This window comes from Acanthopagrus latus, chromosome 24 (genome assembly GCF_904848185.1).
Source record: "Acanthopagrus latus isolate v.2019 chromosome 24, fAcaLat1.1, whole genome shotgun sequence".
NCBI classification, from domain to species: domain Eukaryota; kingdom Metazoa; phylum Chordata; class Actinopteri; order Spariformes; family Sparidae; genus Acanthopagrus; species Acanthopagrus latus.
The window spans coordinates 7,941,808-7,968,688 of NC_051062.1; the positions used below are offsets into that span (position 1 = coordinate 7,941,808).

The window sequence follows — 26,881 nt, forward strand, 5'->3', positions numbered from 1 at the left end:
TAAAGGCCAACACGGAAACTGAAAACTAAAAAGCGCTCGGAGAGAAGGTGTGAGTGTGAAGGGGACTCGGTGGCGCGGTGGGTTTGTTCGTGACCGTTGAAGGTACCAGGGGCGTAAGCACCTGGTTCGAATCCCGCCCGTTGCCAGTACCTGGAACAAAGGAACAATCCCGCAGTAGTGGGGTCGGGGAGGAGGAGCGTTCCTCCCCGGCATTTCGGAGAGATGTACGGGGTGGGTTATGGTACAGAAAACTAGAAAAGGCTGAAGTCTTGCAGCGGCGGGCGAGTGGAGGCAGCGGCGGGCGAGTGGAGGCAGCGGCGGGCGAGTGGAGGCAGCGGCGGAGCAAAAATGTTGGAAAAATTACTTGATTCCTTTGTATGTATGTTCCTGTAAGGGTTAGGCTCTTGTATTGTAGGTTGGAATGTGTGGATTGGTATGTTTTTGTATGTAGGTCAGAGAATCATGTATGTTAGGATTTTGTGTCTTTATAGTTTGGTTTTTAGTTTTTCCATCTTTGTAATTTATGTTATGTTTTGTACTTTAACTTGTATATTTGTAGAAAAGATTACACTGCCTCCAAGGTTTTTGAATAAGTAACATAGGAATGCAAATGTGTGTTATTGGGCAGCTGACCTAACTACTTGTAGTCAACTAAGATTGGAAGAAAGACAGTGTTTGATTCCCCTTTATTGGGACAGGAAGTAGAGTTGACACAGTTGATGATACCTCCTGTGTACTCTGTGTTGTTTCTCCGGTCTGATAAGTCAATGTCAGCTGTTCCAGCTATGACCAGCTCCCTGGCATGAAAGCCAGACACCAGCCTGGCATCCACCACCTGGACAAAACACAGTGTGGTCACATCTCCTGCAGTACATTCAAAGAGGCCACAAGTTATTGCGCTTTCAGTAAGCTTTTTTCGATTCCCGCCGAGCTGGTGTGGCGGGCCTCGGGGGGGAGCTGTGTCTCCTCCCCGGGCTTTCTGAGAGATGGAAGCAGGGGGTTATGAAAAAACGAAGCGCGAGCAGCTGAAGTTTTACTGAAGTGCGAGGACGGGGCAAACTTTAAAAAGTTGTTGCATTGGGATCCATGCAACTTGCCCATAATACACATCGATCGACCTTTATTTGATAAGTGCCAACAAACGTTGTGTGATGCCAGTTTCCAGATTGCGTAGGGCTAAACCAGACTGAAGAGTTGATGTGCAGAGAGCGCCATTTCCCTCCTGAGCATCACCTGGTGACAGAGGAGAGAAGAAACAGGGTGAAGGGTTGTTGTGTATGTGAAGTGGTGAACTTGCAGTAGAGTTCATATGGAATATTTAACAGTGACACACTCCATGAAAGAAGATTCTAAAATATGATAATGTATAGAACAACATTGAATGTTAGAAACAAGTTTCAATAAGGTACTATTGTAAATATGCAGCATGTATGTGTGTTTTAATGATTATTATTACTATTGTTGTGCATACTGTTGACTTGAGATAGAGTTCCATACTTTGGTAGCTGTAAAGCCTTGTAAAAAATCCATAGGTAAGCATGTATGATAAGTTGTTTTTGGTGGCTGTGGGTTTGTGAAATGTCTTGTTATGTGTGTGAGTGTGTAAATGAGAGGCATTAACCTGCAGCACTTTGTAGAAGGAGCTTTGTAAAGTTGGGTCCACTGACTGGGGGCAGAGCTGCTGCATCCAATACGGCGGCGAAGTCGAAGTCGTATCTGTGAAAAGCACAAGAGATGAAACATGCAAACTTTGACAGTTTGAAACTTTGAATTTGAGGAAAAGTCAAGCAAATATTAATCAGGACTGAAAATAATCATTAACTGTAGCCTTTGAATGTTTGTTCCTGAATGTGAATCATTATTATTATAATTTGAAATAACTGGCCTTCATATATAACATCAATCAATCTTGATTGCCTCTTTACCTCATTAAAAAATGGAAGATTTTTTTTTTTTTTTTGTGTGCATTAAAGCCATAAATCTATTGTCCCCAGATTGAGTTAACTGTTGTGTAGAAACATTATGGTCCTAAAATATCTATACAAGTGTCAGTCGTTCATGTGTTGGTGTGAACACTCTGAGTCACGCAGCTGATGAGAGTTTAGTAGTTTGTCTTTGTGAACATGCAAGAGTGCATTTAATCATACATGATGCTGTGACGTTCAATGGCCATTACAACGGCGTGCATGTGTGTGTGTGTGTGTGCGTGTGTGTGCGTGTAAACACAGCGGGTATGGGTCTCGATTATACTCGAAAGGTTTAGTGACAGCAAGGAGCATTTCGCTGACGAAGTGTCGTGTGTAGAGAGTTTGAGCATGAAGCGAGTCGTGCTGCCCGCTGTGTGTGTGTGTGTGTGTGTGCAGCAAGTTGTTGAAGCTAGCACTGCGGTAGGTTTGTTCCGCTAATGTGCGCTAAACACCGCGCAGTTGTAACCATAGTTTCCACGTTGGCCACGAAGCATAACTATGCATATACAGTCCCAGATTTCCCCTGAAACAACAGGACGTGTTATTCTTACCTTGTTTACGTTGGTTTACGATGGAAGTGCAGCTGTGCGACAGACGTGTCGCCGGTGTGACGTCATGTGGTGAGGTGACGTGAAGCCCTGTGATTTGAAGCGAAAACAGCAGTTTATTGTTTTGAGTTTGTTTTATGAAGCGTGTTATTTCTGTTTAACTGAACAAAACAGGTTTAAACTAGGAATGACGGTTTTCCATTCGACCTTTATGTAAAAGTCAACTTTTCTGTGCACTATAAATAAATGATATGACAATGGTATTGGTATTGATTGATGGGAGTGTAATGTGAAATCCTCATGATGAGACAGCGAACTATCGGAGACAGAAGGCAGGACAGGAAACTAGACAGGAAACTGCAGCGATGCCTGTCCAACAACAGCAGGTAACCTTCCTGTTCCATACACAGCCGGGGACTAATGACGGGATGAGCCTCACTGTGCAGACAGGTGATGATCAGGTGATCAGTGGCTGCAGCTTAGTGGGCAGGTGAGGCATGCCAGGCGCCTGAAGTGTCAGGAGAGGAAAATGACAGCGACGCCATTAGAAACATGTTCTCAGATGACATCTGCTTGCTCGAGGGCTTCATTTTTAACATATGCAGATGTGATAATGATGTTGTGAGCAGATCAGGCTGCTCGTGTCACTTTAAATAATAAATATATGCATGTTAAATGATATGTTTTTTATGTGTCTAAGTTTGATTTATATGAGCCGGAGAGAAAAGGCAGCAAGAGGCAGATTATTCTTGATGCTATGAGGCTTTTTTACGTTTCGGATAATCTTTCATGCAAGCAACAGCAGCTGCGATGCCCCGCGCCTCCTCTCTTCCACTTTACATTTTCTTGGTGTCTCTTGTAGCAGCAGCTTTACATTCCATTTGCTTCCCTTAATAGAGTCTCAGGCTGCTCATTTGTGAGAAACGCCCATGAAACTCTCAGCTCACCCAAGAGGGTCCGGCTGCAAGAATCCCCAAAGCCAACTCTCCCCACGCCCTCTCGGCATCATTTTGAAAATCAATACTAATTTCCAATAAATACACATTTTTGCACACATCATCTGCAGGTGCATCGGAGCGGCCACGCTGAAAATGAAAGAGACAAAAAAAACAGGCAAACAGAAAATGGCAAACCCAATCCAATCATAATTTCCTGGAAGCTTCAGTTCCATTATTGGGAGGCCTGTACATTGCAGCAGGCAGCTGAATCAGCACTTCCCCGGGTTATTTCTCATAAGGCTTGTGTAGTGAGCGTCGGGGACCTCGTAAATATCCCAGCTGCACAGCCAGAACAACACAAGTCTCGCCTCGGTGCACAAAACATTAATGCAGATTCTTTCCCATCAGGGATTCTGCGCAGATTTTAATCAGCGGGCCACTTGTAGAAACGGTTCCCACCACCGCATGTGGGAGACGGGCTGCACAGGTAAAGAGCATGCTGACATGGGATGTTATCACCACTGATGTCCGGCACTTCACTTCTGCACGACCTTTAGAAAATGAGATATTTCTTGTCCTGGCACTTTCCATAACAGATTCCTTCTCAGCCTCCTCCCTCCCTCAGGAGGAGAGAGGGCGACTCCTCTCAGACACAAAGAGAGGTGAGCCTCCGACTAAACCCCCATACAGATTAAGTCGGTGTCTGAGCAGGAGGGCAAAGTGCATTCAGCGTGGAAAAGAGGATTGAATGGAATACATATCAAAGTGCATCCTGGTTAAATCCCTTGATGGAGGGCATTTAAGGCACAAACTAACAAAAGCTTCTGATCAGTGCAGCTTAAAGGAAATCCATTACTGGACGGCTGACATGCCTTTAGTTCTGTCCACGGAGCAACTGTACTGCGTCACGTGGTCATGTAGGGGGGTAAAGGAAAACCTATGTGGGATGATGACGAAACGGTAGGAAACGCGCGTACACGCACACGCACGTGAATTTCTCTCACGCCGGCTGCCAATTATTGACTTGACATGTTGGAATCTGTCCATGGTGCTGAAATGACTCGCCTGAGGATGTTGGTCGGGCTGCATGGGAACTTAAATCAGACGAGCTCCCACTGTGGAGGTCTGCCTGCAAACAGACCTTAAGACATCAAGACAAAATGGCACTTTGGAGTACAGCTACCCGAATCCCTGAACGGATGTAATAACTAATGTTAAAATTATGGCATGTGCAATAAACATATAGAGTTTGTCACTGTGTGATGCAACATGCGCACATGTGACCAATAGGGTTTTAAAACGGATACAGAATAACCAACGCGCAACACGTTTACATCACTTCCGCATCACGTTTCCCATATATGTTTCCCATATTATCGGAATTAGTGATTTTCCGCCAGCTCTTGTTCTAGGCCACTCAAGTTGTGTGTGTGTGTGATTACAGATACGGTTGCGTCACCGGGACAGATGACTGGCGCAGATGTAGAATCAAGTCCGCGCGATCAGCTCAGGAAGTGTGATTTTGTGCCCTTCAAAATAAGGGGCAGTGAAACAAGGAGAACCGATGTTCTGTCCTGCCACGTTTACTTGTTTCCCAGTTCCTTCTTTGATATAGCATGTAGGGAAAAGTGATGAGACTGAACAATAATTGATTTTCTTTCTTTTCTTTTCTTTTCTTTTTTTGCTCGACAGTAGGTGTTAGAGCCGCAGGCCTCATTTAAAAATTCAGTCCAAATTAAGAATCTCCAAGCTAAAACACTGATGAGTTAACAGTTTGTTATTTTTGTGACGTACACGCACACGATACCCAATTCAAATCAACGACTTAACAAAATGTAATTATGTTGAATTGATGTCAGTGCAGTGAATCGATTTCTGATTTATTACCTTTGAGTATGAGGAAGATTCAGACACATACCTGATTTTTGGAGCCAATATTAGGGACTGACGACTTCCACACTGATATATCAGCCGATAGGCACACTTTTTTTATTTTGCTGTAGTTACTCAAATGTGGCTATAAACATTATGACAAAGATATTTACGCATATGATGCAGGAGAAACGGAGAAATCATGTCAGTGCACATCGGACAACATATATGCTGATACGATACATCTGTGACAGGCTACTATAATGAATTTAAAGCTGCTTTGTTTAGACCTTTCCCTAATTATTCTGTTTCTATCCCATTTTTAAGGCAGGTAATCAGAGCAATTAATTCGTTGGTAAACTATTATTGTGAAAGTCTTGACCGGAAGCGGTCGCCCTCATTGCCGCCATCTTGGCGCTGGTGCTCCGGGCTCAGATACGATCAGCAGTTGGCAGGACAGCCGAGCCCGAACACTCCTCGCAAGGGGATGTGTCGCCGCGCACTGACGTCTGGGAAGGTGTCACCGGACGCCAGTTTTACCTCCAGTTTGACACATTTTGGAGAGAATTGCATCTTTTATTTCCAGTTAACAGGCGACAGTTCAGCGTGACAGCTCCAAGTTTGAGAAGTGGACCTGTTCTCGTGCGGGACGTGCGGTGGAAGCCGCCCCGCAGGACGCATCACCTGAAAGTGGGACTTCCAACTTAATTCGTTTTAAATAACTGGAGAAAAACGAACGCACCCGGGGCGAAGCTGCAGGATGAGACGAGGGGAGGAGGAAAACGACTCGGACATCACGTTACCGTTTGTGCCGACGGCGTGATTTACAGTTGTTCCACCATGGAGGAGAAGTTCAACCGACTCCTCTTCATCCCCATTGCGGCGGTGCTCTTCTTGATGATCGGCTACCAGTACGTGTGCCCGGCGGACAGCAACACCTGCTACTTCAGAAGTGACGAGAAGGGGCTTTTCCAGCGCTACTCATCGGGGCTCGAGTTGCTGTACACGGAGCCGGAGGCGGACGAGGACCTTCCCTCCAAAATCACCTCCAAATTCAACTTCACGGAGCGGGACCTGGACAGGCACGTCGACTTCAACATCCGCGGGGACGACGTGATGGTGTTCCTGCACATCCAGAAGACGGGCGGGACGACGTTCGGGCGGCACCTGGTCAAGAACATCGAGCTGGAGCAGCCGTGCGACTGCCTGGCCGGCCAGAGGAAGTGCACCTGTCACCGGCCCGGGAGAGCCGAGTCGTGGCTCTTCTCGCGGTTCTCCACGGGATGGAGTTGCGGCTTGCACGCGGACTGGACCGAGCTCACGAGCTGCGTGCCGGTGGTGATGAACAAGAGGGACAAGAAGAGCACCCCGAGGAGCAGGAGGTGAGCCGCAGGACCCTCACCCAGTCACCACCCAACACAACATGTAGTACCTTCTCATTAGTGTTAATTAGCTCTGTTCTCATTAGACAATTCACTCAGTCACCACCCAACACACGTTTATTACCTTCTAATTAGTGTTAATTAGATCAGTTCTCATTCAGTCACCATTCAGCACAGTGTTAGTCATTTACTACCCTCTAATTAGTGTTAATTAGATCAGTTCTCATTCAGTCACCATTCAGCACAGTGTTAGTCATTTACTACCCTCTAATTAGTGTTAATTAGCTCTGTTCTCATTAGACAATTCACTCAGTCACCATCCTACACAACATTTCATTCATTCATTCTTTCACCTCTTGGGTCATTCACTTATTCACTTGCACTGTTGTAAATTCACCTGTTCATCCACACCTTCACTCCCTCTCTCACTTATTCACTCAGCTATTCATCCCTCTAGTTTGTCACTTTTCTAGTCACCTTTACTCACATATTCCCTCATTCACGCTGAATGAGCTCCATTCACCCTTTCACTCTGTCACATAATCATTTAGTAGCCTGCCTGTGTCGTCCCTCGCTTCACTCACGGACTCCCTTCATTCATCCGCTCACACACACTTTGTGAACGAGTGAGTCGGCGGGTCGTTTGAACAGGCCAGTTCAGGGGCAGGCAGATCAACAAGCCAAACCAACCTGAGCTGTGATCAATCATAATAGATTTATAAGTGTTCAATACGTTATGAGAGTGCACTAACACAGATTCCTGAGTGTAACCGACATGATTAATTGATTAGTGAGTAATTTGTCGCGCTGCTGCATCTCTCAGATTGACATTATTATGAATTAGATATGAGTGTTTTCTCGACATTATGTGAAGACAACAAATTGGGCATGTTTCAGTTTTCTGACACGTTGGTGACCGAGTGCTGGCTGAATCGGTCGATATTGGAATAATTATAAGCGGAAGCCTTAGTATAGATCAGTGTAGCATCGAGGTCAAAGGTAACTGGGTTTTTACAACAGTGTAGGCCTTGGCTTCCAGATCGCTCTGGGCTCATGTGTGTTCCCACCGGCGTGTCATGCAGCGTATAGAGCTGGTTGAGTGTTAACATTCGCACGGGATCAACACCAGCAGCCAGCCAGCAGACGGGGCTTCCTCGTGTGAAGGTCTGTTTCAATTTCCTGTAATTACAGGAGCGATAGAGCCGAGCTTAAGGGAGTAAATCACTTAAGAAGGGCAGGGCCCTCTGAGGTGTGCCGGCTGCGTGTTGAAGCCAATTTACCTTGCTGTTGGTTCAGAGAGCAAATCTCCATATGTCACCAGGAGTGTCAGAGGGAGGGGGGGACAAGGACGGGGAGCGCCTTCAAGAATCCTTCCAGCCCATTAACTGTCCACTGTGGCAGCCATCAGACTTAATTTAACACTTTTAAATTGTTTTGAAAAGGGGCCTCCGAGCCGTATCAGCGCCACGAGTGAATCAACACTCCAGTCAACACTTGTCAACTCAATATAATAGTCAGAGGAAAATCTGCACTCATTAACATTGGCACTTTGCTGTGCACAAGGCTGATTGCAGACACGAGTTGGCTTCATTTGTAACGACGGGGACCAAAATCTGAGCCTTCCCGGCAATCGAGTGACAATCCTTTAATCATTATTTTGACAAGAGGAGTGTTGAATTCCTCTCGCAGAGCTAATAAGTGGATGGAGTCTTGTGGGTGTTGACTTGCAGAGGGATTTTTCTGCATTTTTTTTTTGTCGCAGCACCAGACGATATGCAGTATAATATGATACTGAAAAGTACTCACAGATAATGTGATGCTTTATTGATCCCCGCTGGAGGTAATCGGTCTGCCTGGCCCTCTTCCACAGGGAGGTCAGAGGTCATCCCAGCTCCTGAGCAGCTTTTAGGAAATCAGTGTCATTATTTCATACAGTATTATTTTAGCTCATACAACTTACATTTCTGCTTAAAAATGACATGCCCATAATTGTCAGGGAGTCTGTTTGAATAATCAAGGTATCACAATAAAGGGAGCGCTTGACATATTTGTTCAGATGTATGTAAGTATATATGTCACTGGGTCTGAGTGAAAGTTGACGCGCAGCATAAATGAAAGTAAAATTTCAGAATGAGTAGGAAAAATGCAACTGCAGCTCCAACTCTCCAGCTAACCATAGCCAAACATCTGAACATTACTTCTGCCAGCTTTTTATGCTAATTAAGTGAATCAGAGCAAAATGAGAGAGGTCTCAGTACTGAGCACTCAGGCGGAATCTCCAAATGTGCCATTTTGGCACCATCTGTGCCGTTTAAAATTTCTCAGGTACCTTACTTATAGTTTGTAGTTGGGCTCCGCTCGGGCTTAACAGGTTAAAGTAAAGCCGCCTTTTAAAATTTACGGTGTAGATAAAGGAGGAAGGTATCGTAATTAATGGTTCACCCAAAATTGAAAATGCACTACTTATCTTCTCAACCCCATGCTGACAGAAAGTTTTAAAATGTAAATAAACAACCAAAAAGTCTCTGAAGCCTTGACACATGGTTGTGCTCGTGCAGACAAGGTGCCCACTAACGCTTACAGCTTAGCTTAACAGCTCCAGTAAAGATTTTGGGGGTTAGGGTTATCATCTAGGTCCCGATTCCCAAATTGAATTAACAGTTTAATTTTTAAGCCCAAATTTTCACTGTAGCTGCTAAGCTGAAAGCGTGACTACGCGTCAAGGCTTCCGTAGACTTGGGCAAACTTATCCTTTAATGCACGACGACTCATGACTCGGTCTACGCGTGTGAATTTGTTGGACGACCGTGAGTTACAACTCATTCAACAGCCATAAATCTGTCACATGATGTTTCGTTTCTCCCCGGGGGGTCGATGCCAGCTTGATTTTCCGTCCAAACACCACAAAATTATCAAAATAGACGAACAGTTAAGTGAAGGCCTCCTGTCAGCCCACATTAAAACTGCAGAATAGAGACGACGCAGAGCTCACTCGGCACTCGACGATGCCTCGCCACGAGGCTTCACGTTGTAGTTTTATCAGACCTGAAAGGCTCTTGTCCTGTCACTTTGGGCGGCGTAGCCTCTCCCTGATGGACTGTGACTCACACGATGATGGCAGCAGAGGGAGCGGGAGTGAGTCTGTGCATGTGTGTGTGTCGGTGCGCGTGTGTCGTATTCGTGTTAGGAGGTGATGCTGCTCAGCTTAATACAATATTTAATGCGACTCTGTCCCATTCTCCAAGATCCCTCTGCTTATCTGTGTTTCTGCGCTGATCCCTCTGTTCTCAAGAGAAGTTAAAAGAGGTGAAAGAGAATTACGGTTGCTTTTCCGATATATTTACAACCCCTGTCGCTTCGTTCTGTTCTTTAGATCTAAATTGAAGACGTAATCGTTAAGAGTCTGTCATAAAGCTGAGGCGATTCCGAGCACTCAAAACATTATGTCCTAGTCCGGATTGCGGGAAAAACAATCCAACTCAGTAATAGCATGTTGATGCTGAAGGATGACTCGTGTCTTATACAAGTCACATACAGCAGTGGGGAATGCAGACAGTCAGGGATCAAACATCATGGGAATGGATGACGCCCACACTTGGCTTCAGGCTACATCCAGCAGGGTGTGATGTAGTTTGCAGAGAGTCCTATCTCAGCCCTCAGACCCACACTGGTTTGTTATAACACAAGGCTTTCCTATAAATCCCTCCCAAACAGCACGCTGACTCAAGTACTGAACCTAAGCATCAGTTCCATTTGCTGCTACTCCACTGCATTATCTGCACTACATTGTTTAAGATTAAGCCAGGGCTTTGCAGGGTTTTTGGTTTCTGACCCTTTACATGAAAGCAGCGCGCTGTATGGCACATTCTCATCAGAATTCCAGAACGTTTGGTCAGGTAAGATTTGGTGGGGCTGATCAAGATTTGTTGTGGCCAGTTCTGTCGAGTGCCGTTAAACGCTGCAGAGAGGGAGAAAGGCATAATGACAGTTGTGTAATTTAAAGAGCTCCAGTGAAAAGCACAAACCCATGGAAAACAATTTAGACAATCTGATGTAAATTTAACAACATTGTTTCTTCCGTGCATTTGTCTGTGGATGGTTACAGCCTCCACGTAGCTCAACAAATACAATGTTTTTGTCTCTTCAGTGGATGATCAGAGACGCGATGCCAGAAATACACCACATCTTTCTGTAGTTTTTATTTATTTTTTTAATGCACAAGAAAGTTTCTAAACTAAACAGCAGCTGCGTAACTTTTTCCATGAATTCAGTTTGATTGCACAATTGTGCACTTTCGAAGCAATGACGCTTTTAGCAACTAGTCTCAAAGTAGATCCCGACTAACATGTTTGTTGACAGATGGCTATATCAGTATCGGCTAATATGTTGTCCAATATGTGCTGATAAGAAAACATTATGCGGAAAACAATGCTTTGTTAGTCTATAGTAGTTTTAAGTCAGTTTCCTGCATCTGCTACTTATCTTAGTCTTAAGATCCCTCAAACGACATTTAAGAGATCTGTGCAAAAGAACTGTTTGCATATATTCTGCATGTACATATTGTACGTGTATGGTATCAGGCAATATATGGAGATCATATCGGTATCGGCATCCGCCCCAAGAATCAAGTGTCAGTTGGACTATAACCCCAACCCAACAAATTTCCATTTAGATTCATCAGTATCAATAACCACCATTTTCCTGCACAGCCACTTCTTAAAACATTAGAATACATTTACATCCACGGAGCCCACACCTAGCTCTTCTCCTGCCTCATTTCCATACTGTCTGTCTTTCGGTGAAATACAGTCTGGGTCTCAGGGGGGTTGTGAAATGAGAGAAAGTGTGACAAAAAAAAAAAAAAAAATCCTTCAGTGTGCACTGAATGTACAGACTACTTCAGACACCTCGCCACAGTCTGCGTCTCAGCGGTGTCCTCCTTCATGTTCAGTGTATCACTGACAGATACCTACGCTTTGTGCTTCAAGAGGTTAATACTTTGCACATCTGGACTGATGTTGAGCTGTTTGCTCCGTTCTGAATATCGAGGCATCTGTCTGCATATGAGCACTTCATAGTCACCTTGAAGTCGCCTCTCTCCTACGCAACCCACCGGTGTAAACACCAGCAAATACACAAACTAGACATTGATATAACTTGGCCACACCTGCAATATAATAGATGATGATGTGTCTTATTTGTATTATATTAGTGTACATCTTTGCTGTTGTTGTTGACAGATGAAAAGTGTGCTCAAAGTAGATTTATGTATATGAATCCAAAAATGGAAAATGAGACAGTAATCTCTAATTAGCTCCTTTGTTAGCAGATGAGTTGGCATAGAAACCAGTTTGCACTTTATTTTTATTTTAGCCATGTGCACAGCAGTAATAGACTAGTTTGCAGCAGGTATCATCCCTATACAATGAAAGAGACTAAAAAAGGACAAAAACAAGGAAGGAACAGCATTGATCACACAGATCAGGTAACTCACCTAATGTGCACGTTGTCTGTCCCTTCCATGGAGGAAATCATCAGTGTCCAGATCCCTCTGAATTCCTCCCATCTGTCATTAAGGATATGTCGGATTTCTCCAGGTGGAGGGCATCAGTCAGTGTTGTTATCCGGGACTTAAAAGTTGGCAGGTCTTTCTTTTTTCTAGATCAAGAGAACAAGTTTCTTTAAACAAAAGAGAAAGTGGGTCTGGTCTTATTTGGACATTAAAAATCCTTTTAAAAAAAGCATTAAAATATTGCAACTTGATTACATTTCTTACAAGTTGATGGCTTTTCTGAAGATTGGATATAGTTTTACCTTTAAACAAATTCAACCCTCACTGTAGCCACGGCACGGTATGAAAATGTAATGTCTGGGTATTCTTGGCCAAAGTAACTGTATATCATATATGCTTTTTTCCCATTTTTCCCCTTCTGGCTGTGTTTTATAGGTTCTTGAGTGGGTGTAGAGGATCTTGAAAGTTAAGACCCCCCCCAACAGAAAACAGTGTTTACTGGTTAAAATAGCCTTAAATAAAAACCGAAGGGTTTAACTCCCATATCAGCCCTGGGCTTAGTTTTAACTCTGGGTTAACAATGTGTGTGTGAAAAGGTTTATCCACTGGTCAACTCTGAGCCCGGGGCTAAGGATTGCTCTGGGCTAAGAATATACCCTGTGAAGAGCCCTGTTCAGAGGACAGTGGTAATGATTTTGACCACAACACATCACATTCATAAAGAGATTGTGTATTTCACCCCCTGTTGGTTTTTCTTTTCTTTGCTCCTTCCACCATACGTTTAGTCCTGATTTAACATAAGCGTCTACCTGCATCAACCCACACGCCCCGTCCTTTTGTCTGGAAATTTCCCTCCTAACACTCCAACTTCACGGAGTGATATGCGACCTGTTCAAGTAGTTTTTGATAGGCACACCACCGGTCAGAGGCTCCTGCAGGGCTCTGCTCGCAGCACGGGGCTACAGCATTCACATCGCAGCGGGCTACGAAATTGCTGTAAGGCCAGACGTCAAACCTCCTTCAATTGCCGCGCCGCCCTGTTCGTCCTCGGCAGTCGGCCTCACGCTGAGCAGTCAGAGAGTGTAACCTTATTACTGACCTCATTATTTCAGATTAGAGCAAAGAATGCAGGCTGGCCAAAACGCAGATCAGCCAGAGTCTAATTAGCCCAGTTCATTCTGGACTGAGTTAAGGTGGTTTTAGCTATTAGTTTGGAGAAAAAAAGCACCCTATTATGATGATGAGAATAATGACACTAGAGGAAGTAAAATATGCAAAAATATGCAAGAAGCGGACATGGTTTAGAAGTCAAACAGGGACGGTGGAAAAGATGATTTTATTAAAATGCAGTTTTCAAGATTCTGTTATTTTTTGCTAAACCATGTTTGACGGAAATACTAAATAAACTCTATGGTAAAAAAAAACAAAAAACATCTGGTTGCAAGTTTCTGACATTAATCTCCCCTTGCAGTTACAGCGAGTCAGTTTAAATCCTCGGCCAAAGAGAGCCATATACAGAGATTTCAGAGAGGGATGTATATTGTCGAGCAAATGCGTTCTATTCGAAGCAGAGAGCATTTCTCTGAAGCTTTAGGCCTAATGCTGCCCTTTTACTGTCAACGGCGCTTTTTACTGTAGTGTCAGTCTCCGAGCTTAGCCATCAAGTTATTTTGAGCTGCTGACAACCACACATTGTTGTGAAAACTAAATGTGACAAGAACACGGATTTTCAAAAGAATTTGACCTTCAGTCGCCAGAAATCATTCAAAATGCTCCCAGCGGATACAGACGACTTCAAGTGAGACTACAACTTTTGAGGGAAGAAATTCCACATTATTTCTCTTGCTAATGAAAAGTTGAATCAACAATCAGTAAAACAGAATGAGGCGATATGATAGGAGAGGCCTTAATTAACAACTAAAATATCAACACATATCTTGGACACATTTATTTAAAGTGAAATGCTTTGGATATGATTAATGAATGCTAACGTTGCTAATTAGCGATCACATATATGTTGTTTTACCTCAAAGCACAACCCCGATGTCCCTCCATGCTTTTTTACAATCCAGACAACAGCTGATTTTAGCATCCAACCACTGCTAATTTTCTTTACGTCAACTTTTTGGGAATCAGGAAGTGGTGAAGTGATAACAACTTGTCAGACTCTCTACCTTTAAACAACTTACAACGTCAGACCAAAATGTGATTATGGTCTGTAGTTTTAAGTGGTCTTACATGTTTGATGGCTAAGTGTTAGCAAAGTTTCTGTAAATTAAAAAAAAAAAAAAAAGTTATTATATAACTGTGTTCCAAATATGGTACTGTTACAGTTCAGCTAGCTAATGGCTAAACAGTAGCATTCAGCTAAAACTCATTTTCCCACAACTGTCACTTGTCATCCAAAACTCATCAATTTAAGGAAACTAAAACAAAAAAGAGGCAAAAAGTTGCCTGTTCACTGCTGTTTCTGAGGCTGTTTGCATTCCACTGAAGTTTCTGATCCGTCACTTCTCGTGGGTGGAAAAGTATACCGGGATGTACAGTACTTGACATCAGAGTTTTATTTTTGGCAGAGGGTGAATGTACGGGGTCTTTTGGGAGATCCTATGCCGCAGCCTGATGTTGTGATGTAGGCTGATAAAGCATAAAAAAAAAAACCCTCCTCAGGTAGCTTAGTATCCTGTCACTGCTTGCTATCCTTAGGCGACACTGACTGGCCTGCAGGAGTTGTTTGCTAATGAGGTGTAGACGTTAGGTGTGATCATTTGGATCTATGTTTTACCACGTCTCTTCACACTCACGACACATAACATACCCTCACCAGCCTGTCGTCGAAGTCTGGCTGAATCAAAGATATCACCATTTGCATGACTTGGCATGGTAATTTATGCCACAGTCTGCTACGCCAGTGCCATGGGAATTGCGACCTTGATCACATGCCTTACAGCAGAATGATGATGATATTAGCAATTAGGCCCGAAGGAAAGCTGAATGACCTCTGAACTCCCTGTGGAGGGAGGAAGGCGCGAGAGGGGCATTTGTGGGTTGTGAAATATTGGTATTCATACCAAAGTGACCCTCAAAAATTTGTTTTGTACTTTTGACACGGAATATGAAGGTATCTACACAAGTTTCCCCATCAGCACTTCAGTATTATTTATGTCTCATTATCTAAGTCGGTCTTACACGCGGTACTGTCCGACTTCTATTTGTGGACATGTTGCTTCAGAGTTCTTATGCAACAAATATTGTGTTATCAAGTTGTTATCAACTGGTATTGCTAATTATGGCTAATTGTGGCTAGAACTGTTTTTGGAACACAGTCAACGTCCCAGCCCTGACCTCCTTGCCAAATGGAAAGCACCATAATGCTCAGCAGCTAAGCCAATGATTTTATTTTGGAGCCTTTCTTCAGTAGTTTTAACTACCATGACTTTTTTGCTCTCAAACCAACTTCCCTCTCATCATTACACTTTTATTTTCTACAGTTAAGAATTCATTTCTTAGTCTAGAAAGAAAACAAATCCTGTCATCAACCCATCAAATCACTGAAACATCCATATTTAGAGCCTGTATTAAGTTAAAACAAAGAAATTTACAGCCGACAGTTTATTGAAATATAGCAGATAATGACTTCAAATACTGCTAGTGCATCTCAATGTCCTGTTGACAGACTTATTCCATTGAGCTTGTTCCCAAATTTAGCTTTTTATCCAATATTTCTTCATGTTTTTTAAATATGCCCACTTACATTAGTCATAATTATGCTAAGTTACAATGACTTAGATGATGGTTTTCAATGGTGCTGCAGGTAAAATAGAGCTACATGAAGCTCCAAAGTGAAGTGAGACTATTTTGAAAGCCTGCCTGCAGAGAGATGTATTAAACCGAGTTTAATCAAATGGTTGTTTAGGGTCAAGTTAAATGAAATCTCTCAGTGCACTGGCTCCATGACAGGCGGCAGCGTCTTGTATTCTAGTAAGAAATACCAGATATTCAGAGGATCTTGATAATCTCTACACTCCTTAGGGGGATTAGGGGCAGTCGAAGACAGGTTTTATTATACTAGGGAGGAGGAAGGGGTGTAAGAGGAGGGGAGGGATTAATCCTGAGGAGTTATTCAGAAACCTGTCGACCGGGTTGGAGATTGCATTTTAGCAAACAGTGTGTGTCAATTTCGCTAAACGGGAAAACATCGCAGCGAGGAAATCTCTGTTAGATAGTCATCGCGAGAAAAACCGTTCAATTCTATGGGAACGACGTGAGATTCAGCATTTTTCTGAGCCACGTGTGATCTAGCAGGCTGTACCTTAAATCTGAGTCTTCTCCTAATTCACCGATGTGATGATAATCTGAGCGATACGAGCTGTGAATCACTCGTGACTTTGAAAAGACTCACTGTCAAAATGCCGCGGGAAAAAACATACAGCAAAGCGTTGGAGGCAGCCTTCACATACTGCAAAAAAAAAAGTGGATTGCCTTTCAGAAATTCCTCTGTAGTTTGTGTGGGTAGATGTGACCTTTGCAGAGTATAGTCTCCCATTTATCCTCTCCATGCAAAGATTAAGATGTCAAGCAAAGGTTAAGGCTAAGACGCTAAAGCTGCACATGCCAGGTTGTCGTTGATGTCCTCGACATTATGCTTTGCGTGGGTGTGTTTTAAAAACCAAATGAACTCTGGGAACTTCTGAAAAAAGTGTAGCTACCTGAGCCGCAGCCACATTTTAATAAACACAGATGGAGGATTTTGTTCCCTGAAGAAGCCCTCCTGTGCAAAGATTTGTCTTGAACCCTGAAATATTCTGCATCATTTAGTTTGTGTAAGTACATGCCGGCTGCGGCTCCTCACATAGTCTATCACCTAGTTCTCAGCGAAAACCACATCTTCACACCCTCGCCCGCCTGGACACCTCGTCTTTCTGGAAGCGTTCTCGTTCCCTCGTCTCCACACCAGCATCCCTGGGGCTTTTCCTTTATCGCCCAAAATAGCATCTCATATCTGCGACCAATGAAGATCACAGTGCGGCACCAGTTCCCCCCCCCCGCGCTCGTCACTTTCTCTCCTCGCACGCTCAGTCTCAATCTGTGCCTCTGTAAGATTCATCAAGTCCTGTTCCAGGCCCATGTTTCTCTACAACTCGGTTATGCTTATGGAGGGGAGAGTGCGCCGTCGGCAGATCATTTAGGGGCCAAAGGAGAGTGCTGTAGTTTGTGTGCGTGTGCTCGCTTGTTGGATGGCGATCCCGCTGTGCACAGATGGGCGCGGGGATCGTTTTGCCTGTAATTGGCGCACAAAGATTAAATTAGTACAAGAGGGAGAATCAGATGAGCGAAAATGGATCCCGCTTGACCTCTTGGTCTGGGGACTGATGCGATGAGACTTGCCCGGTCTCCATGCAGCTGAGCAGCTTCACTCTGTCATCTTGATAACATCCCCTCTAACACGCAGACCCGCTGCTGCTGGATCCGTGCCCTCAGACATCCCTCTTCCATTCGCCTAATTGCTGGTCTCATTTACTTTTTGGGGAATCGGTGCCCCCGTACTGCGTTTAATGGCTGTCCTCGCTTGTAACTCCGACTTCCCCCAGTCCCACAGTCAAGTTGGCTAAGCAGAAAAATTGAACCAGGCTAATATTTTATCCACTTTGCCAAATGAAGTGTTATCCACAAGGCTCTTTCTGGTCCAAGGGCTAAATGGCTAAATGTTCTTCCAGCTGAGAGTTTCACTGCAAACATGACTCTTTTCAGAAGAGGTTAGCTCTCATTTTTTGGGTTTATTTTGGTTTTTACATTTTGGTATTTTTTTGTGTTAAAGCCACTACAACAGTATTTTTCGATTACATTTGATGTTGAAATCATCCTCCCAACAAACAGGGGGCAGCATATCAACAAGACAACCGCTAACTGCTGCTAACTATTGCTGCTTTTAGCTAGAAGGCTGGACAGCTAGCGGTCGTATTAGCTGACTGGGAGGTAATCAACTGCAGAATTGTAGTAATTATATTTCATAAGTTTTTGTCTGAAAATGTATGCAGCTCTACAATATGCATCTTTAAAAGGCAGTTTTCGGTTATATAACAATTAATTTGTTGAGAATAATGTGAAATTTTTGGTTTTCTTTCTGATTTATGGAGTGATAAAAAGATTTCTGACTAATATATCAACAAAATTAAAACAATTTGTGAGCCTCGCTTTATTCAACGGTAAGATTTCTGTTCTGGAAATATGTGCATATTTAATTAGGCAATCCCTCATTTGCGTATCTGAACACAGTATGTCTGTAATACAAAAAAGTCTTGATGTGAGCAATTCATGTGATTATCATCTTTCAGTTAAAAATCTATTCTATAAAAACTACTCACATCTCATTAGAGTCTCCCTTTATGTAAATATATGTTTTAGCTTTGATCAGGGAGAGGTAGACATCTGTAAACTGAGACAGAAACAGAATATTGACACCTGAAACGTGGGACGATTACGCGTAAGATTTCAAGCAAACAGTAAAATAACAGAATATGATTAAATGAAAGCCTTAAGAACAAAAGGAAACACCAGGAGAATTTGCATCTGACAGTCTTCTTTAGGCTGCTCTCATTCCTCTAAGAGACACGATTCATTCTCGATGTGAGAAATGTGTTTCACACCCCGAAACTTTCAGAGAAGCTGTCATTATCACAACCGAGGGGACATTTAAAAGTGATTTGGGAGATAAAACTGTTAAAAAGGCAGCATGTGACTGCAGTAGGAGATGACGGAAGGTTTTTCTTTTTCTGGTCAGATAGTAATTCCCACTTGGAGGCAACGGTTAAGGGATCCCTTGTGGGCACAAAAACACCTTTAAAATGGATTTGCTCCAACAGTGAGCGTTATCAACACCCTGACTTCAGTGTGAAATCGATGCAGTCCTGTGCTTGTTTTCAAATTCGCTTTTTTCTCCCAACCTGGCTAATAGAAAAGCTCGAAAGTGATATTTTATTGATGCTGATCATTTGTGTGCGCTGTGAAACGCCTCAACTAAAAAGCAACATGATGGTTTTTTTTTTAATTTTTAAAAAGATGAAATAAAGATTGTTGTCCATCCAGACACTTTTTCGTACGGGCTTCCTCCCCTGCGGCATAAATAGTTTCCATCAAGGCTTTTATCATGAGATGACTGTGTCCTTGATGGTAGTGAGTGAATTAACAAGGCAGATATCGATCTTTTGCTGTGAGTTTCCTCTGTAGCTTTTCGATGGTGATTTAGAGTGAGAGAGAGAGAGAGAGAGAGAGACAATCAGGGGGAGAGATGGAGATCAATAGTGTTTGCAGGTTTGCTGTGTGGAGAAAGGTGACAGGCGGCGAGAAGGGCACGGACGACGCGTCGGATTGATCGGTGGCAAAATGGGACAAGCTGATTTAACTTGGAATAACAGCACACGGCTGCGCACACATGCCATATTTGTGTATTGACAACAATTGCGCTGTTACACGGCAGTGTCTTCTAGGTTATATCTCCCTTAAATCTCTCTCAACAACATGAGATTTCGGCTCGATCGATCAGGTGTCTGAGAAGGCCAAAAATGTTCCCACTTTGTCCCGTTCAGGCCTGAAAGACTTGAAAGCCATTTAGCACATTAGCGGAGAGGTTGGGCTCCGGCATGGAATAAATCAGGCCGTATGACAGATGTTGTTAGAGAGAGACTGATGGTGGTGAAGAGTTGTTTTAGCTCAGGAGAGCCAGTAATAGGAAACATGGTGTCAGAGCTGTTTCTTCATGCAGCAGAAGAAAGAAAATGTAAAGCTTTTATAACCAACATTTGTAGATTAAAAATGTCCAATGTTTTGGTTTAAGTATTAAGTAAAATATAAAGAAATATATTATACAAAGACATGTATGTATTGTGTTGCAGATATACGTCCACTGAAGCATGCTAACTAGCTAGCCACTGCCCGTCCTATCTCATAATATCAGTCCGAGCTCCCAGTCTGGACCACTAGCTGCACGGCTAACGGAGCTAACTCACGGCAAGCTACAGTTAGCAGCAGTTTAGCAGTATGGTAACATGTTGCCCCTATTTGTTTGAAATAACTCAGTGATTTAGAACAGAGGGGTTGGTGGAGACCCAAAATAGAGCTAAAAGGAGAGTGAGTTTTGGTACGTATCACATCATCTCAGCTTTAAAGATACAATATGTAACTTTTCTGCATTAAAATGTCCAAAAACAACTAGAACTGTGGTATGTATTTTGTTGAGTCACCTACTTACATTATCCTAAACATTTCCAACTATGTTCACACGCAGAGAAATCCTAATTTTGTACAAGGGAACGGTGAGTTTTATTTGGTTGCCGATTGCTATCGAGTGAGGAAGTAAGCTGGTGACTAAACTTAACTTTAAGAAGGTCGGCATTATGTCACTGTTGTGTGGTCAAGAAGCGAGGACTTTCTGTTTTGGAGTGAAATGTTTTTTGTTGGAAGACATTTTGGACGAGAATGTGCCTGCAGAACACCTCCTGCTGGTGATAGCACGAATCTTTTCTGCCTTAATAACATTCATAATCAGAAGTGACACCGTCTGCTTGCTGCATGAGAAAAACCTCCGCCATTCTTCCAGCGAGTAATTATTCTTGACCTTCTTAATCTGACCCTGCCTCTGTCCCTGACACGAGTAAGAGGAGAGCTTTGACATTTGCTGGTCTTTGTCAATAGGTCACGATGAAAGCGCAGACGCAGAAAGGCGGGGTTGCATGGACATTTATTGATCTGGCTGTCTTGCGGTTAGCTGTACAGATAGATGATAGGCACAGGAGGAGGGAAAAGAAAAGACAGAGCTCTTTTCCAGTAAGTACAACAAAGGCCGCTGTGTGAGGCGCTCGCGTGTGTCCATCCATCTACTGCTGTCCGTTCAGCCCGGCGAAGATGGCAGGGTAATTCACTTAGCTTCCACTGTGGATGGCCATTATCTCGGGGTGGTGTGTCTGTCTGCGGGTGTGCTCTGCCGTGATATCATCATGGCACTCACTTAAGTATAGATCACAGCTGATTGCTATCTGCCATGTTGCAATAATTGCTAAATTGTGGACCTTTTAGGGCCGTTGGGCTGTGCATTCTTCGCTCGCCAACACAGCTTCCCTCTCAATTAATCAAATTTGTCTGTTTACGAGTGACTCGGAACAATAAGAGTCGTGCAGACGCTCTCATTGTGAAGATGAAGAAGGGGCTTGGTGCATTTTACCCGAATGTCTAGTGTTTTTGTCACATAATGACAAGCCTTTCATAAGAATAGTTATATATCAGCCAACGATAGAATAATATAATCATTAAGTCCAAATCATACTTATCATTAAAATTCTTCTTTTTCTTTAAGAAAGAGAAACATTCTGCCATCAGGATGAGACCAATTATCTACTGAATCTTTTTTTTTTTTTTTTTAAAAAGAAATGAGTGCAGTCTGAGTGGTGTTTCATGACAGCCTGTTTTTTTAGTTTTTTTAATCTTTCCTTTGTATAAATTCCATCATTGATATATATATATATATATTTTTTTTTTTTTTTTGCTAGAAAGAAGAAAATGAATAACGGCACTCAGTTGTACAGCTTGGAGACAAAAAAGCACAAAAAAAGCTGAACTTACCGAAAACAGTTTGGCAACAGGCAGGTACGGGGTCGCTGACACAGGCAGGAGGAGGAAGAATGAAGGAAGTTGATAAGGGAATGTGCAGCAGGTGTGGAGGTCAGTCGGTGTGGAAAGGTGGCAACACACTGGGGACTGCTGCTGGACAGGGAGGGAGCTGCATGCTCCCAAACGGACTGTGTGAAAGTGACTAAGGAGAGGTTGTTGTAATCTTGTCATTCTTTCCCCTTTTCTTCCTCGAGGATGTTATTCTTCCCCAGTTAATAGTGTACCTCAGCCTTCCCTTGTGAGATTTGTCATTTAAAAAACATGGGTCATAAAGTCGCATTTTATCATATGTGAAGGACAACAATAATGTCTCTGTATAAGGGTTTTATTTCCTCATAGGAATCAATTCAGTGGCTCATAAGAGCGATTTATCTGTTTAAGAAAAATAAAAATGAATGCAAGATCATTTTTCTGGGCATTAAAGTTAATTGTCCTAATTCAGCCTCTTCAGTGTGAGTTTTTCTGTGAGTGTCTTTGGTCCTCTAGAACAGTAAATCATCTTAAATTTGCATACTTTTATAATTTTACTTTTAAAAGGTGCAATATGAAATAAGCGTAGAGCGTTGGAGCTACTGGTGCAAACACCAACAGAGGCCCTGTTCCTGAGCTAACTAGCTTAAGGCAGCTACAGTAAGCAGCAGTTAGCGATTATTCTGTTGATATGCTGTCCTACTTGTTTTGAGTGTAAATTCAACAGGTAGCCAAATTCTTACACACTGCACCTTTAAGATTTTGAGGAAGCTGTTCCAAATGTAGTATAATTATTATATATATATATATATATATATATATATATATATATATATATATATATATATATATATATATATATATATATATATATATATATATATATATATAATTAATTATATATATATATATATATATATATATATATATATATATATATATATATATATATATATATATATATATATATATATATATATATATATATATATATATATATATATACATATTATTTATGTATTTTTACATTATGCTTCTTCTTATTATTCCATTCCTATTAACGTTTCTGTCTAACATCGCTTTCGTTTACTTATTATTTAAGTCCTGATTCTGGTCCTGTGGTTGGTGCGAGGGGGGAACTGTGGTCAGTGTTGTTGAGATGTTCAGCAGAAAAAAGACAAAGAAGAACAAAAAGTGAAACTCGAGGTGTTGCCCCAACTTCACCCGGTTATTTTTCACGCGGTCTCTTAGCAACAGAGAAATAAGATGACAACGCTTCGTAATTGGCTGTTTCCATTACCCACTTTTCACTGTGTTCTAGCAAAAGAGGCCTTAATGTAACAGTAGAGGCTCTCCAGCTTTACTGATAAGAGGAACTGTTACTCAAATTAAGTACTTCGCCAGGTGAAGTATGCCAGTGTGTGTCTTGGCACTCTCAACTAATCACACAGGTGCTGAGTGTGTGTGTGTGTATTCTACACAAAGTAATCCACAAACCGTACGGGAATCTGGTTTTGGGAGCCCGTCCAGCTCATCACAGCCGTCTGCGCGCTTCTTGGCCAAACTCAGTCCACAGAGACGTGCTCACAAGGAGGGAAATCAAATGGAAAACACACTGCTGTACACCGGGAGCAGACAGTCCCAAGAATTAAAGCTCCAACAAGTCATACAGCTGTAGCGGGGGAGAGATGAACGCATCGAGAAACTTGCTGTTTTTGTACTATATGTTTTTGTAAAGATGGTTTTTCGGAGCAGCATTGCAGTGAAACGTCCTTGAATCTTGAATTCTTTATTTAGCCGGAGAATGAAAAGCTCCCAGACGGTAAACTGCAGCCCTGAGGAATGAAAAGAAATAAAATGTTCTGCCTTTTATTCCGGCTTTTCTATTTGGTTTCTCGCTCTGACACCGTGAGGTCATGGTGATCTTTGCTTGAAGATGAACGTTTTCAATTTCCCTTTTATCTACGCTGTCTTTCTTTTGAAAAACTTTTTCTTTTTTTTTTTGGAAAAATGGCTGAAATTCTCCCCGGCGCTGACTCCTCCAGTCACCTCACTGTTATGCTGGTCATCTCTGAACTCAATAGATAAGAGCGGAAAGCCGTGTTTGTCAGTTGAAAGCTTTTCTCGCGAAGGCTGGGTTACAGCAATTTCTTTTTTTTTTCTTCTTCTTCTTTTTTTTTTTTTTGAAGCGCTGTTCGTGGCAGATCAGAGTGATCCAGAAACACGAAAGGTGCTGCAGACGTGGCGGGCGGGGGGGAGAACTCATTTAGAGGTAGGCTGAGGCAAATGGGTTTGACAAAAACAAGAATCATTCCACATCTGCAGGATATTAAATGCTATACATGCTTGGGTTGCGTTGTTCTCTGCGTCATTATTCTCTCAGACACACTTGATGATGTTTTTCATTTAAACCCTAATCACGCTGTCGTCGCCGTCTATATACTTCCAGCGCTGTGGTATTTCTTCCTGCCTGTATTTCTTTTTTTATCTGCAGCAGGATATGAGAAATTTGATGTATAGTTTCATCCTCCGTCGCCGGGTTGAAAATGTAGCTCATGGTGTTTCGCCAGACGGTTCCTTCAACCTTTGTCTCATTCAGCGCATACACAGGTACCGTCTCGACTTAATGCTGCCGGCATCAGAGGCTGAAAGGGAAATAAAGTTTGAAGGAATAGTTTGATATTTTAGGATTTTCTGCTCGGAGTTAGATGAGAAGATCGATACCTGTCATGCCTGTTGAATACATAAAAAGCTAAAGCCAGCTAGAAAAAGTGTAGAGTGTGATAATGTCACCATGCCTGGCCAAGAAAAAGTCCAGGTCCAAGGTCAACACACATTCATCCATGTTCCTGTAAACGTGCCAGGGTTCATTTTCAGCTACATTCCTTGGGCAAGATGTTTTGAAACCAATGATGTGATGACGTAATGTGTTAATTGTACACTTTACGGCTCATGCTTATGCTTTACGGCTTAAGCTAATGTTATTTAGCATCACCGGTAGCTCCATTTTTAGCATACAGTCATCAGAATGGCAACGATCTAAACCTGGAATTGTTGGGAAGAGCCGGAAAAAGAGTAAATCTCAGTGGACCCTGGGATAACTTACCCCCCCTTCACACACGCCAAGAGCTAACGTAAATCCACGTCCGTTGGAAGAGGATACTCATGCTACTGTATCTCTGTATCTGTCTCTGCAGGAATTTCTACTACATCACTATGCTCCGCGACCCCGTGTCACGCTACCTCAGCGAGTGGAAGCACGTGCAGCGCGGGGCCACCTGGAAAACGGCCCTCCACATGTGCGACGGCCGCCCGCCCACCCAGGACGAGCTCCCCGCCTGCTACAGCGGCGAAGACTGGACGGGCGTGCCCCTGGCAGACTTCATGAGCTGCCCGTCCAACCTCGCCAACAACCGGCAGGTTCGCATGCTGGCCGACCTCAGCCTGGTGGGCTGCTACAACATGTCCTCCGTCAGCGAGCTGGAGCGAGGCCGCGTGCTGCTCGCCAGCGCCAAGGCCAACCTGCGCAACATGGCCTTCTACGGCCTGACGGAGTTCCAGCGCAAGACGCAGTACCTGTTCGAGCGGACGTTCGGCCTGCGCTTCATCCGGGCCTTCACGCAGATCAACAGCACGCGCGCCGCCAGCGTCGGGATCAGCGAGAAGGTGCGCTGGCACATCGAGGGGCTGAACGCCCTCGACGTGGAGCTGTACGAGTACGCCAAGGAGCTGTTCCTGCGCCGCTACCAGTACAACCGCCAGAAGCAGCACCAGGAGGAGCGCCTGAGGAGGTGGCAGGAGAGGCAGCAGAGGCAGCGGATGCACAGGACCTATCTGGCTCAGCTGTGGAGACTAGGAGGAAGAGGAGGAGGAGAGGAGGAGGAGGAACAGGAGGAAGTGAAGGTGTTAGGGGAGGTAGCCACGACAGAGGACTACAGCAGCCAGGTGGTGCGGTGGTGAGGAGAGCACAGGAACTAGAAAACACCAACGACTGATCGCTGTTTGATTCATCGTGCTTTACTCTCCTCCCTCCATCTCTCCTCCGCGGTGAATCTGCCAAAACCTCCTGCCCTCATAGCTCTCTGTTGGACTGCCGAATGGTGTCTTAATATTTATGATGGATGTAATTGTCATGGCAACATACACATGTTGTATTTATGTTTCTTTTTTTTCTTACAGCTATTTTTGGCGCTGCAGTTGTGAATCGTATTAATTTATTCATTAGCAAGTGCTTTGAATGTTCTCAAAGCGGCGAAAAAAATGTTTCTTAAAAATTCGCTGACAATTAGTAGTAACAGAAAAACCAAAAAAAAAAACAGAATGTGCTTCAAGAGGAAGGCCAGTTTTAGTCTATTTTAAAACTGGTGAATGAATCGAAGGATCCTCCGTGTCATGTTTGTGATCTAGCGCCGTGTTGATCAGTGAAATCTTGTAGTTACTCTGTGGTGTTTGGCTTCATAAGAATATCAAAGCACAAACTTTGGCAATAGTCTGCGGTGTGTTTTTTCTTTTCTTTTCTTTTTTTTTTGTCCCTTTTTTTCCAACTGATTAAGCTGCAACGTACAGAAACGATCGAGGCAACTTCTCGCAGGAAATGTGTTCAATAAAAAATATGCAGCATCCAGTGATGTAAATGTGTCCCTGATGGACTCTCTCTGGTACGCATGTGTACATGAACGTGTTCTGCCTGGCTCCTTTTTTTTTTTTTTTTTTTTTCCCACAGCATGTTCTCACCATAAAAAATCTGAAATCTTCCTGCGGTGTGCCAACTTCTTCCATATCCACGCACGTACAGACACACTGACGCGCATTGATGAGGCTTCTCTCTTTTTCTTTTTCTGTTTTTTTCCTCCTCTCAAGGAGGCGAGCTGCGGGCCTGAAAGACAGGCTGTCAGAGCCGGTTTCAGCGCTCTTACATCACAAAGAGAGAACATTGGTATTTCCACCATTAGCTCATTGATCACAGGCTCTTTCGCTCCCAAATTGATCATTTAAAGTTCAATTGACCGTGACGCTGGCGCAGCAGAAA

General features: G+C 43.2%; 1 protein-coding gene and 1 long non-coding RNA gene across 7 annotated transcripts; one reads left to right on the top strand and one right to left on the bottom strand.

Annotated features, from left to right (window-relative positions):
* Positions 1-1,026: 1,026 nt before the first annotated feature.
* On the bottom strand, positions 1,027-25,092 carry LOC119015074. 6 transcript variants are annotated; one of them, XR_005073172.1, is made up of 6 exons: positions 24,959-25,092; positions 12,202-12,365; positions 8,514-8,609; positions 2,519-2,605; positions 1,622-1,716; positions 1,027-1,233 (listed from the first exon to the last, which is right to left on the bottom strand). It is a non-coding gene; the product is annotated as an uncharacterized LOC119015074 (long non-coding RNA). The 6 variants fall into 6 exon arrangements; XR_005073171.1 differs by lacking the exon at positions 24,959-25,092 and adding an exon at positions 21,835-22,557 and having other exon boundaries at positions 2,519-3,023; XR_005073170.1 differs by lacking the exon at positions 24,959-25,092 and adding an exon at positions 21,835-22,548.
* LOC119015069 (heparan-sulfate 6-O-sulfotransferase 3-B-like) lies at positions 5,440-26,606 on the top strand. Its single transcript, XM_037090689.1, has 2 exons — positions 5,440-6,707; positions 25,050-26,606. The coding sequence occupies exons 1-2, from the start codon at positions 6,166-6,168 to the stop codon at positions 25,810-25,812; spliced, it is 1,305 nt and encodes a 434-aa protein (XP_036946584.1). The 5' UTR covers positions 5,440-6,165; the 3' UTR covers positions 25,813-26,606.
* Positions 26,607-26,881: the final 275 nt, after the last annotated feature.

What these genes read in the sequence shown, in the direction of transcription:
- LOC119015069 (XM_037090689.1), top strand. Translation starts at nt 6,166, where the DNA reads ATGGAGGAGAAGTTCAACCGACTCCTCTTCATCCCCATTGCGGCGGTG. An exon ending in AGCACCCCGAGGAGCAGGAG is followed by an intron (nt 6,708 to 25,049) that starts GTGAGCCGCAGG and finishes CTGTCTCTGCAG; the next exon opens with GAATTTCTACTACATCACTA.